This window comes from Caretta caretta, chromosome 3, assembly GCF_965140235.1.
Source record: "Caretta caretta isolate rCarCar2 chromosome 3, rCarCar1.hap1, whole genome shotgun sequence".
Taxonomy (NCBI): Eukaryota; Metazoa; Chordata; order Testudines; family Cheloniidae; genus Caretta; species Caretta caretta.
This window is the reverse complement of record NC_134208.1, coordinates 118,709,189-118,722,786: the sequence shown is the minus strand read 5'-3', so window position 1 is coordinate 118,722,786 and position 13,598 is coordinate 118,709,189. Positions and strand designations below refer to the sequence as shown.

At 40.0% G+C, this 13,598-nt stretch overlaps 1 protein-coding gene across 2 annotated transcripts in view; it reads right to left on the bottom strand.

Annotated features, from left to right (window-relative positions):
- TIAM2 (TIAM Rac1 associated GEF 2) overlaps positions 1 to 13,598 on the bottom strand; it is a 218,726-nt gene that overhangs the window by 80,184 nt on the left and 124,944 nt on the right. For both annotated transcript variants that reach the window (XM_048844175.2, XM_075126829.1), the window contains 3 exons: positions 12,007 to 12,231; positions 1,656 to 1,841; positions 127 to 273 (listed from right to left, as the gene is read on the bottom strand). In XM_048844175.2, the coding sequence (XP_048700132.2) occupies positions 127 to 273; positions 1,656 to 1,841; positions 12,007 to 12,231 (558 nt within the window). The remainder of the gene's footprint in view (positions 1 to 126; positions 274 to 1,655; positions 1,842 to 12,006; positions 12,232 to 13,598) is intronic.

Genomic DNA, 13,598 nt, shown 5'->3' with positions numbered 1-13,598 from the left:
TACTCCTATGGGTCAGAATCTCTCTTATTCAGCAATGTACACACACAGCAATAGGAACTTAGTTTTACAGTACTGTCATTTACAAGCTAAACATAAGCCTTTTAATGATTTTAAACTGGCATTTACCTGAGTTACTGAAGGTCGTTTTTCTTTCCCTTTTCTTGCCAAAGTGTCTAGCCCTTTGAGTGAGGAAAATAAGCCCTTTTTACTTCGTACCCTCTGTGACAGGGACAGGGTTCGTTTCCTTAGAGCAGCCTCATCCCTGGAGCAGATCTATTAAACATACATACAAGCCTTCACATCTCGATCACATAACAGCAAGATAACGCCAAAGTAATTATAACGAGGCATCAAATGAGGGTTATTTCAGTTTGTCTCAACATGGTCCCAGACCAATGGGTCAAATCTTCTGCACTGCTGCTCCTTTTTTTATTAATACAAAGTGACAATTGAAGAAATATGATGTAAAAAAGTCAAGTAGGGAAGATACTGAGAAAATATTGCTCTGCCCCACAACAAGCTAAGTGGTAGTACAAGGCCATAAACCATGCGACTGAAGAAGTTATTGCAAAGATCCTGTGGAAGAATGATAAGCCATGATTTAGATGTTAAATTCCTCAAGGAAGGAAGGCACACAAAAGTCTCAAGCATGCAGGATAACAGCATATTGTCAGACCACATGATTAGCAAACAATAACACTAGCCACATGGGCAAAAAGAGAGAGAGAGTGCACGCATGTGCAAGAGAGAAATATAGTCCCTGTCTGTGGCAGAGCTTGCCTTAATATTTCAAGGTGGCCCTTCAAAACTCTTTTCCACCCTAATTCCCGATCACATCAAATGTGATCCAGTCCTGCTCATTGTGATCAGCCTTAGACTTTTGGCAAGGGTTAGAGAGATGGGGGAAGATTCTCAGCTGGTGTAGGTCTGTTGAAAGGTATGACAGCGTACAATAGCTAAGGATCCGCTCTATTATTCTTTGCAGACTGACAACAAGATTTTTAAAAGTGTCTAATGATTTTGGATACCTCCCCCCACTTTTGGGGGCACAACTTGAGACGCTGTAAAGAGGCCTGATTTTCAGATGGACAGTGCTCGGCACATTCTGAAAATCAGGCTCTTTTAAGCTGTTTTAAGATGAGCAACTCAGCACTGATGGGCCCAAAATAACTAATCACTTTTAAAAATATTAACTCCAGCCCTCACCCCAATTTAATTTATTTTATTTAATTTATAAAAAAGTTGAGCTGTGAATTTAAGGGAGAAAAAAAATCACTGTGGCAAACCTTCCACAATGATAAGTTTACATTTTTAAGCCCATCTCTGCAAAGAAGAGAGTCAGAAACTTACACGGTGGTCTTTTTGTTTTAAATGAAAGCTGAGATAAGCCTCAACATATCTGAGTCTCCAAATTTGGGGTGAAAGAAAGCATGGCCCAATGATTCCAGGTCCCAAAGTCTGTCTCTGGGCAAGATAATTCCTGAGCATTTAGGGTCCACGAACTAATGGGGTTTCTTTGGCAGCTGGTGGGTTTGGCGCTGTGTCAGAGTGTGTCTGTATGAGTTTCCTGGCTTTACTCTTCATACAAATAAATCACTAGTGATAAGGTAACCAGACCCTTCTATAATACAGTCACAAAGTGCAGTCACACTCACCAGTGCATGGAAAGAGGAGACTGAGAAGATGCCCAGTCTCCCCAGGGCCAGTTTTGAAGGACGGCTGGTGGCAGCCAGAAGGCTCTTAGGGTTTGGTAACTCCCCACCTTGTAGACTCGCCAGGTAGCAGCGCATCCTGAAGAGGTCCATGTTAAATTTCTCTAGATTCTGCTCCCATTGCTGGATCTATGTAGATATGAAGAGGGACAATTAGAGAAAAAAATGTTTTTGTGGGTCTCATTGAAAATGTGAGCTCTTCCACAAACTTCTAGTAAACTACTTTCATCTGGAGGTATATGGATTGGATTAGTTTTTCTCTTGCCAAAACACATTCAGTCATATTGTGTTACAATAAAACAAAGCTGGTGGTCCTAAATATATACTGACAAGATGAATGTATCATGGGTAGCCTGATTCCCACAGAAGCAATTACATAAAAACAAATCCTTGTGGTTCATGAAGTTTCAAGAAAATTGATTAATTTTGTTTCCTACATTTTTATGAGCTTAGATTCTATGTTTGGTTGCCTAAAAGCAAACCTGCATGACTCAGCTAAATCAATCATCCAAGTAGCAATGTTGATGGGTTTTGCTGGTCTTTTAGTGCTCTTCCTTTTGAATCCCCCATTCCTAAAGAAGAGGTAGCAACTGGTAACACCAGCATGTCTGGGTCTTACTCCTATTAACAGATAAACCATTCCCCATACCTAATCATACTGTAAATGTCAATTAAATACATTATAAGCCTTACATATAATATGGAGCCTGCTGCAATGAAGAGTGTGTTTGCGTCACACAATATAAAATATTTAAATACACACACACGCTTGCTGAGGAGTTCAAAGGTGAATAAATGTTCATTTAAGGTGTGCACTTATATGAATAACTTTCAAACTGAAGATCCAAATGCTGGACTGGATACTGAACATAAGTACCCAAACTTGAAGCATGGGCTTTTGTGTGTGTGTGTATATATGTGCACAAGCACAGACATTTACATAATGTATGTGGGCCAGATTTTGCCCTCAGTTACAATGGTGTAAATTCCTTCATTTAGAGAGGTGTAAGCGCAGGTAGAATCAGTCTATATATACATACATATACATATATAGATGCCTCAACAGAAAAGAGCAGCTGTATTTTGCAAGTTAACCATGGCCACACTTTAGGCCTAGTCTATACTAGAAAATTGGTCAGGGATGCACCTTGGGCAGCATAGTTATGTTGACCTATGTCCCCGTGCTGATAGCGCTAGATCACCAGAAGAATTCTTCCATTGACCTAGTGACTGCCTCTTGGGGAGGTAGATTACCTATACTGATGGGAGAATCCTGTTGGTGTAGGCAGCGTCTACACCAAAGCACTATAGGGTCACAGCTGTGCCGCTGTAGCATTTTACGTGTAGACAAACCCTTAGATAAATCCTATCATCTGAAATCTAGATCTATTAAAAACTCAGTCTGGACAAGTACCTTTCAATCATTTATTGCCCAAAGGAGAAGCTGATAACAAGGGTATACAAATTCTAGGTGCACTGAATGACTAACACATTTGGCTTGAAGCTTAAAGTGAAATCAGATCAGTTTCCTTGTCATGTCACCAAATATCAGAAAGAAATGAATAACTGAATAGCTGAATAACTGAAATGAATAGTCTGTTGCACTGTTAAATTCTGCTGGTTCCTTCTGAATGCTGCTCCCCCTAATGCACTTCAGGAAAAGTGCACATAGGTAGTTAAGTATGGCTTCAGGAAAATACTGGAACAACCATCTTTTCTTGTTAGACAACTCAATTTAATGTCAAGGTCATCCACAGACAAGTCACCCTTTCCTAGTCCTTAATGCTTTATGAGTGACACAACCACAAGTCATGTAACCGAGGAAATGATTCACTAATAAAAAATAAAATATATAATTCTTTATAAGCTACGCAATATCCTAATTTTTGCAATCCATTTTTCATTTCTTGCTAATAGCTCTCTGAGTTGTGACACTGCTTTTCTCCTGCCCTGCTGCCTTATTTCTTATACATTTCTTAGGGCTCATCTACATCACTAATTTTTGCAGTGTTTTTTGAAAGCAAGATAAATCCTGTTGGTATAAACCCTTCTTTACAATGGTGTAGCACACCTGCATGGGGGAAGTGTAGCTTCACCAGTGCAAAAATACTTCAGGTAGACAAGCCTTGAGTTGCCAGCTACATGCTGGCATGAGACACCAGAGGTTCCAAATACATTATTCATTCTGAAGGAGTGGGATATGTTGCAGCATGTTTGATGCACACTCTTTTTGTTTTCTCCAAATATTTGTTTTAATGTCTGTGCTCCATTGAACAGGAAAATGACCATTTCCCACGGTAATGGATTTTTTTTAATTCTCTTTCTTGCTATTGCAATTATTCCATAAGTAGAGGTACCATAGAAAGTCTCCTGTAAGAGCTACCCCGACTTTGGGAGTAGTGTCTTTTTTTCCCTTCTCCTGCAGACAACAGAAAGGGCTCAATTCACCACTGCATTGTTTTAGTTTTATGCTGGTGCAACTCTGTTAATTTCATGGGTGAAAAAATGGAGTGATGGAGGGGTAAATCAGGCCTCTTATCATAAAGAAAGATGAGTGATGGTGGTGGTAGGAGCTGTACTGCAACTGATTGAGGAGCCACTAAATGTTCTGGATTCACTTTGAGTTCCTCATTTATTGTTCCTCTACTCCTCCCTTCACACATGTGTTCGCAAACAAAGTTGGCACCACTATTACATGGGTCAGAGTTATCTGCTTCTTGGGCTCTTTAGAAAAAGAGCCCGAAAAAGAGCCTCCAGTTTTTCTGTGACATACCATCTCAGATTTCAGAGTAGCAGCTGTGTTAGCCTGTATCCACAAAAAGAAAAGGAGTACTTGTGGCACCTTAGAGACTAACAAATTTATCCTTGATCAGAAAAACTGTGTGTTATGTAAATCCAGAAAGAAAAAAAAACTGAGTGTTATTCTCTTAAAAATGTGTTTTAGGTCACAAAGAAAAGATACACAAACACACACAGAAAAGACAGAGTATTTTCCTTATGTGTCCTTCACATAAGGAAAATACCTAGTGCAGTCTCACCAGAAACAACTTTTAACGCATGTATGTATGTATGCCTGTGCATAAATCCTTACAAAGAACTCTTCCCCTCACCGCTCACCCTGGATTTATTTTATGATTGTTCTTTATTTTAAGCTTCCCTTTACTTCAACTCCTTTCACCAGACACCCTTAGTATGACACTTTTCCATCTACCTCTACTTCCTGGATGGGGTAATATAGTATGTGGTTCCACAACAGTCTTCCCTCTCCATACACTGATGTCCATAGAATTAAAGTGTGTGCAAGCTTTCCACAACAATAAAAAGCTCAGGTCTGTCTTTTCACCTAGGGTATGTCTACACTGCAGCTGAAAGGTGTGATTCCCATCTTGGGTAGAAGTACATACATAAACTTTGTTCAAAATAGCACGGGCACAGACAGCAGCTTGGGCTAGCCTTCCAAGCACATACCTAGGGTCTTGAACAGGGTTGTCCATGAGCGATTGGCCCAAGCTGCAGCGCGAGCTGCTGCAGCCACACTGCTATTTTTAGCATGCTACCTTGAGCAGAGTTAGCCTGTGTAAGTCTACACCCGCTGGGAATCACACTTCCCAGCTGCAGTGCAGACACAGCCTTAGAATGGAATTTTGAAAACCATTCAGCTGTGGCCTAAGTCAGCTCCCATTGTAGTCATGGGAGTTTTCAAAGGAGGCAAAGTTAGGCTGAGTCTGAATATATTTGAAAATCCCACATTTAACAAACAGAGTTGAGATTTTCCTGGATACTTAAGAGTTTGGCCTACCAACTCTCAGAAAATCATGGAGTTTAGGCACCAAAGTTCCTTAAGTTCCTTTGAAAATCCCACGTAAGCTTTTCTACAGAAATATCTTTTAAATAAATATAAGCTAAAATGGGGGAGGGACAGGAAGAGATGATGCAAGGATCTTCTGGAGAAAGGATTACATGACTGTGTTTATCAGCCATGCAGGATGCTAGCTAATCAACTCCAAAAGCACCAGTAATCATGATGTTACGTTTAATGGCATTAGCAAAAACTGTGGGCAGGGAATTTCAGGGATTGTCTTGTAGTCTTATCAAAACCAGGGATGTCTGGAACTAATTGGAGACTGTGAACTAATACCAGCTGCTATTAGTCTAAACCTTTTAAAACTACGATAATTCTCCCTGCCCATGATTTATACACTTGAAGACTAAAGGGGAAAACTTACAATCTAAAAAGCAACAACTTCAAAGTAAAACACATCCTGGTCCAACATGTTAATAACAATCTATGGGCTAGCAGCTACAATCCTCACTCTGCCTTTAACTTGAATGAGGCAAATATCCCATTGATTTCAGCCTGAGTTAAGACTAGAGGATTTAACCCCATCATGCACATAAATTAGAAGTAGGGGCTATTGTGTAAGATAAGAGGTAAAAAAAGAAAAGTCAATGCAACAAACAATAGCAGGGAATGGAAGGAGGAGAAGAATGATAATGGGTATGGTAGGTGGTTACATATATGATAGGCTAGCTAAACAGACTTGATGGTTTTGAGACATTTTTAAGAAAAAACATACATACACAACACAACAGAACACACTTCTGGCCACCTACCCAGCCATTATCAATTGCAGGTAGGACAAAGGAGAGGACAGTCAGATTGCCTGGCAACATGGCAAGCTAGCATTCTTCCAGGTAACTGCAAGTATTTTGTACATAATAGTAAATGCTTTGATTGATAGACGGAGATCTGCAAAGCCAATTAGGGGGAGGTTGGATGCTCAATTCCCATCGATGGCATCCAAGTCCCATTGGTTTTAAAATCTCAGCCAGAGGTTATAAGCCTCCTTGAAGAAGTGGGTTTTGGAAAGGGAGTTAAAAGAGGACAGGGATTGGCATTGTATACATTATGGTCAGAAACAGAGGTCCAGTTTTAGAGAGGTGGGCACGGGAGAAAGACATAAAGGGAGCATCCACGTAAGTGCCTTGAGAGAGAGAAAAAATGAGACAAAGGCAGAAAGATAGAAATGAGATATATTGTGGCGGATCTTGAAGACATGGATGAGATACTTGAATGATTTAGGCTGAGGGCCACTAAAGGAATTGTAGGGTGGTTGAACATGGTTAGAATGGTATGCAAGATGGATTATTTTTGCAGCAGATACCTGGACTGGGGAGGAAGAGGCTTCAATAGCTGAGATGCAGGAGGAAAGAGGCTTGGAAAAGATTTGGGAAGCAAGGGTTGTTCTTAGATCACTAGGAGAAATGGCTCCTAGGTCAGAGAAAAATCTATTAAGATATTGGAAAACAACTGGAAATCAACTAAATGGTAAAACATATGACACCCTTATAGCATGAGATAAGCTAAGATGCTTGCACTGTTCATATCTGTGCTAATTTAACAACCTATAGGATCTGCTACAGGACTGAAATATATGTAAATAGTTAACAGATAAGGACCTAAAGTGACATTGAAAGGTATTTAGATGCCAACTCCCACTGATTTCTGTGGGAATTAGGTGCCTAAATACCTTTGATGATCTGGACCAAATTGCCAGTCGATGCTGTTCAAGAATACGTTGCATTATTCCTGGCTTCTTGAATGCAGCTCTTTACATGGAGCTCTGAGAAGGATCATTTTAGGTAGGGAAAGCCCAGTGTAACAAAAACCATCTCCACACAAATGACTGAAATGGAGTGTCAGAAGTAAGAGCTGACTCATGAAAAGGGGACAAATATAGACAAAACACATTTAAAGGTTCATCTAAATACTCTCACATGAAAAAGCTTTGTGCTCACTCAGACTGAGCCAGAGTCACAAAAAGAATAAAACTCCTTGACACATGATATGATTTTAAAACAAATTCTTCCCATTGCACCAAACAAAGCAGAAGGAGCCCAGGTAAAGGTGAGGAGAAGGAAAAGATTGGTCCAACACTTTAAACTGATGTGATTTTTCCCCCCCATACACAAAACACCGTGCTCCTTGCTAACAGAAATGACTGCAACAGACTATTTGCATGAGTAAGAAGTGCAGGATTTTGCCCTGAGACTTTTTTTCAGACAGAATGTATCCTTAGAAGCTGATCTGGGGAACCTACTGTGGCCCTATGGATTTAAAAGAAAAAATCCCTGCTGTTTTATAGGAACAGCTTTTCAACCACATTACAAACAACACAAAAAACTCTTTGCATTCCATTCCTCAGTTCTCAGACACAATCCATATTGCACACATCTGGATGAATGAGTCACTCACTATCAGGGGACTGTGAAAAGATCTTTTTATTTTGTCATGTGTTCCTACAGAGAGCTTGAAGCAGCAACTATGGCACTCTTCCAGGAATTTGTATAACATAAGGGTTACTTCAGCTATCACTAGATCTTTGAAATCAAAGAGATGAAAAATGGAAGAGAACACAGTAAAACAACATTAGTGTAAAATCAATAGTATCCTTTATTTACCATTCTGTCTACTAAGTTAAGAAACATTAACGAAAATATATTGAAACAACAAGAAGAATACATATGGAGAAAAACTACAGACAGCTAGCTTTTTCCAACCAGTGTCACTTTCTTATCGGTGGAAGTACAGATGTACAGAATATTTACTATATTGACCACAGTATGGAAAGGAGTCATCATTTCAGGGTCATAGCAACAGCATCAAGGCCCTGATTCTGTAAGGCACTAGGCATGTGAGTAGCCCCATTGGACTATTCACATGCTTAAAGTTAGGCATATGCTTAAGAAACTTGCTGAATTGGGGCCCAAACTTATTAGCCAACTTGCCTTCTGCAAAGGATAGAAGAATTAGCCTGCAGCCCATAATCTCCAGCCACCAACACAGTTTCTCCAAATGCAGAGATGCTCTACATCTTAAGTTTAAAGAAAGTATTTTATTCAAAACCTTGGTTGATTTCCTTTCTTGATTCAGGATCCGCAAAATGGCAAATGCATCAGCGTGAAGACCAGAGCAAGATTTCCCTAACTTCTCTCCCTGTCTATTTACTTCTTTCCATAGTGGTGAGCTATCATTAAAATAGAAGCATTTTACTGAGGATGGAGAGAAGGACAATTTTACACAGTAAAAAATAATGAGCTGGAACCTCAGCTGGTGCAAATCAGTGTAGGTCTATTGTACTCAATGAAGTGACATTGATTTACACCACCTGATGCTCTGGCCCAGTAAATCTAGATATCAGTCGTTAGTCCCTGGGTGTGCCAATTTTAAAAAAAGTAACAATCAATTGCAACTAAAGCTTTATTTCTCTTGCAGCAAAAACAGCAAGGACCCAGCAAACTGCTTTTGAAAAAGATTATCTTGGAGAACTGGTACTGTGACTTTTTACTCATGTATGTTATTATTTAACAGTATTAAATTTCATTCTTTAAAAAAAAAAATTATGAAAAGTTGGAGCTTGGGATGTCAGTTTGCCCAATAAAATAGCTTGAAATTAAAGTCATGATCTTATAAATGTTTGTTACTGAAGGAGAAATCTATTACATTTTAAACAGAAAAATAATCTGTTAAATGTTAAACAAACCATGTAATGAATTGCCCTCAAAGTGGCAATGAGAGAGAGAGAGAGGACAGTAGAGGCAGGCAAAGGGGAACTAGTACAGCATAGTTCAAGATGACTTTGGCAAAGCAGAATGCAGTCCTATTGATCTTGCTATTCTGGCTTTTATGACAAAATACACTTAGCTAAAGGAAACTAGAAAAACTCCCATAAAAGTAATTCCAAGCACGTGTCTGCTTTTCCCATTAACATTTCGTTGCTTTAGTGCCTGCTAATAAAAAGAAAATACTTCTCCTCACAACCATCTGATAAGCGAGTTAAGTAGAATGTCTACAGCAAACGTGAATCATGTCAGCTACGTCAAAATTATTCAAAAAAAAATCATAATGTTATGCTGCCATTTTAGAATCTGCAGAAAGAAGCCCAGAATGCATTCAAGCCAATATTACTCAGAGTTATTCATTATGATCTTTTCTTTTAAAAGAAATTCGTAACAAAACGAAGAGGAACAGGGAGGGAAGCAGCCATGTGATTGAAAAATAGCAAATACATTAATGAAAACATTAAGAGATATATGCTGCCTTCTGTCCACAGCGGACTTTCCATTCATGCTGATAGACATTCCCCATGTGCCCAGATGCAGGGCCCTACTTTTGATTTATTTTGCAACATTCTTTTTAGAATAATTCTATTTAAAGATCTCCTGGACATGCACCTGACCCCACTCCCATTGAAGTCAAAGGGAGTGTTTTCATTGCCTTTAACATCAGTTAAACTGGGCCCCGTGATTGTAGCATATATTATGATTTATTTGCCCACTACACATGTTAATAATTAAGTGAGCCAAAGTGGTTAAATGTGGGTGCCTAAGCTGTGCCTGAAGATAAGTGTATATGCACCCATTTCATGTACATTCCCTAATGCACAAAAAAATTGCACTCACAATGTTTAGTGGCAAAATGCTACTGCAGCTCCAGAACAAAAGTAACTGAACTAGTGTTGTTAGTTCTGAGAGGAGTATGAACTGAGATGTGTAGTAAGGGCTTTTCAGAAGCACTCTACTTTGTCCTATCTCCCTTCCCATTTAACTCAATGAGAGTTTTACTATTGACTCCAATGGAGAAGAGTTAGGCCAAGGTGGAGTGCTTTTTAAAATCCTACCCATAACATATTTATGATATACTTAGAGAAAGACAAATATATCACAGCTCCCAGATCAGTGAGATGGCATAAACAGATTTCAGACTCACAGCTAATCCATTAGATATGGCCCCTCCCAAGACCTTTGTATCTGTAGTTACAGCAGGCCCTTTGTGGGTTTCCCCCAGACAGTGGATCTAATTCTTTTAAAGCCCGTGCAGTGGGTCACCATTCTTTGTAAGAGGGCTCTAAGTTTGCTATTACTGGACTGAGGTCCCATATTGCTCTAAAAATGTTACATCTACTGCTGGAGGCAGTCCCTGATCTAGGAGATACTTCGGCTACCTGTCCAGCAGCAACAAGTCCCAAGGCAGAGAGTTATAAAAATAACACCTTCTCCATAGTTATTTTGTGGGGAGGGCAACTATCATTTTAAGCTTTAAAATTCTTTGGATTCCCAAATGTTAGAAATGCAATAATTCTTTATCAAATGCTAGCAATCAAACCCACCAAATTTCAAACCTAATACTATTAAACTCCCCAAAGTCCGAAATACCAGAAAGTTTAAAAACATATATGCACACCTTTAAATATGTACACATACTTAAAAATGAACATGTACAGACTCCCGTACTATAACCCATTTTTAGAGGCTGGTGAATGGTGTGCGAAGAACCACATGGTGCAGGGATGTAGAGATCTCCCACTCCCTAACTCCCCTCCCGCCACAGCAGAGGCATTCAATATCTTGCTTTTTAACAATAAAGATGTTGAGGAAGATAGAAGCTGTAAGTCTTGGGGAGCTGTAGGTTCCTATAGTATGTAGGATTTTCCCTTGGATGGTACTAAACCCAGAGATTTTACAAAGGACTGGGCCCTAAATTTAACCACATAGTGTGAAATCTTAGCCCAACGAAGTCAACAACAAAATTCCCATGGACATCACCGGGGTCAAGATTTCACACATGAAGTTCTATGGAAGAGTAGAACTTAGTATTGGGCACCAAGCATGTTTAGGTGCCTACAGATTTCGGGGGCAGCTGAGTGGGGGCTTTGTGAATCCCAGTGGGGCCTGATTATGGGATTGAAGTGCCTAAAGTGACAGTTAAGTGCTTAAGTCCTTTTGTATAACTAGCCTTGGAAGTCTTGTGTAAAGAGACTGGAGGATTTTTCCCTAAACATTAAGAATTCAGATTCCACAACTGTCTCTTGGTTTTGTTCCATATGTTAATGATGATTCATTCTTAATTCTTATGAGCAGCTAATAAACTATAAGCAACAAGAGCAGAAGACAGGAATGTCTGGCTGATAATTCACCCAACACAAGTATAACATAGACCTTGTTTGACTTTTGCAGCATGCTATAGAAATATCTATTTCCATATGTGGAAATTTGATTAGTAGTCCTTACAGGCAAAGTTGTAGTAGTTAGCTTCTATAACCACCGGCTAGGTCTTTTGTATGGCATTGTATAGCTACCAGTGATTTCCCCGTTTTGCATTGTGAATCCATAGGGACACTTGTTCTCCAAGCCTAGGAAACATTAACAAAATCTGAGCCCAGAGCAGGTGAGCCTTGTAGTCAAGACTGTGTAACAAACTCAGTAGCAGAAATTAATACATGATTTGTAGTACCTGATTCTCTATGGCCTTCCTGTTTTTTGGATCGCTGACAATTGACAGCTGTAATTCTGCCATCTTTTTCATCTTGCTATCCATGTCAATCTTCTGGATAAGGCTCTTGGTCTGGTTTTTCAAAAGCCTGACAGTGTCCTCTTTCCCAAGTTTCTTTGCAAAGAGGGAAGCACAAGCAGAGTGTATTGCTGTAATCCAGTTTTCCAGGTCCGTCTGGCTTGTTGCCTACATAACAGATCAAGAAAGCAACATTCTAATCAAAGAGGAAAAATGGCACTTAGGTGATACTAAAAAGTTTTTGTCAGGTGCATTGATTTGTAAGAGCTTTATGCTTTAAATTAAGCATGTGTGTAGAGTTAAGTTAAGTAGGTTGCTGGTAGCCTTTTCTCCACTGTCTCATGGGGTATGTCTACATTGTGATATGAAAAAACCCAGGCATGGCTGTGGCTGGCCCAGGTCAGCTGACTTGGGCTGTGGGACTATAAAATTTCAGCGTAGATGTTCAGGCTCAGTTTGGAGCCCAGGCTCCAAGACAAAGTGAGGCATGAGGTCCCAGAACCTGAGCTCCAGTCTGAGCCCGAATGTCTACTCTGCGATTTTTAGCCCTGCAGCCTGAGCCCTGCAAGCCCGAGTCAACTAACCCAGGCTCTGAGACTCAGTGCGATGGGTTTTTTATTGCAATGTAGATGTACCCCATGATTGCTACACCCAGCCTTTTACTTCTGAGTCCTGCCAGGCCTGTGAGTGCCCTAGAATCAGCAAGCACAAGAGCACTTCTGAGAGTTGTGGAGGTGAAGTGATTTGTATGGCTCAACCCTTCAGCCAGCTAAGAAGTAAAACTGGCAGGCTATGAAGACAAGTTTCCTCCAGTCTGACTTGGCCACAGGGATGGTGGCCACAGAAGTGATTTCTGAGGATAGGGGTCTGCTTATTTGAACAAGCTCAAATTAGTGGAGGGAGCACAGCAGGACAAGGGAGGATGCATTTTTATGCATTTTATGTCTGCAAACATCAATTTAAAAAAATACAGCTTTGCAATAATGTATTTTTCCTTAGGAGGATGGCTGCATGTTATGAGCCTCTCCAATAACACAGACAGTGGCTAGTTTCCTTAGATTATTAACTACTTTTTTTGGGTTCCAAACGTCAACATTGAGCTGAAGCAAAACTCCCTTTGAGGCTAATGGAGTCAGGGGTGGGTCCATCTGTATGGAACTGTGGAGTGCTAATAATGTATCTGGATTTTGATAATACTGCTGATTTCCTAGGAGTTGTAACGGGCGAACAATAGATGCCTTACAGCATAAGTTACGCTCCGTTTATTTTAACCCCATCCATTCCAGCCCCTCCATTATTTCTGTAGCTGTGGCTGGCTGAGTTCACTGATGAAGTATCATCATGCACCTGAATGGACCAGTGACAGACCTGGAGGATCTCTAAAATCATGACAGCATCAACAGTTATCATAGTTAACTATTGTTTTAATTTCATGCCTGCAGCCCTCCTCCTTGTCAGGACCAGACATTTCTCTCTCTCTTTTTTCCTCTATCTGAACATCATTGTTCTATTGTTACCTCTCAAAGTACACTTCT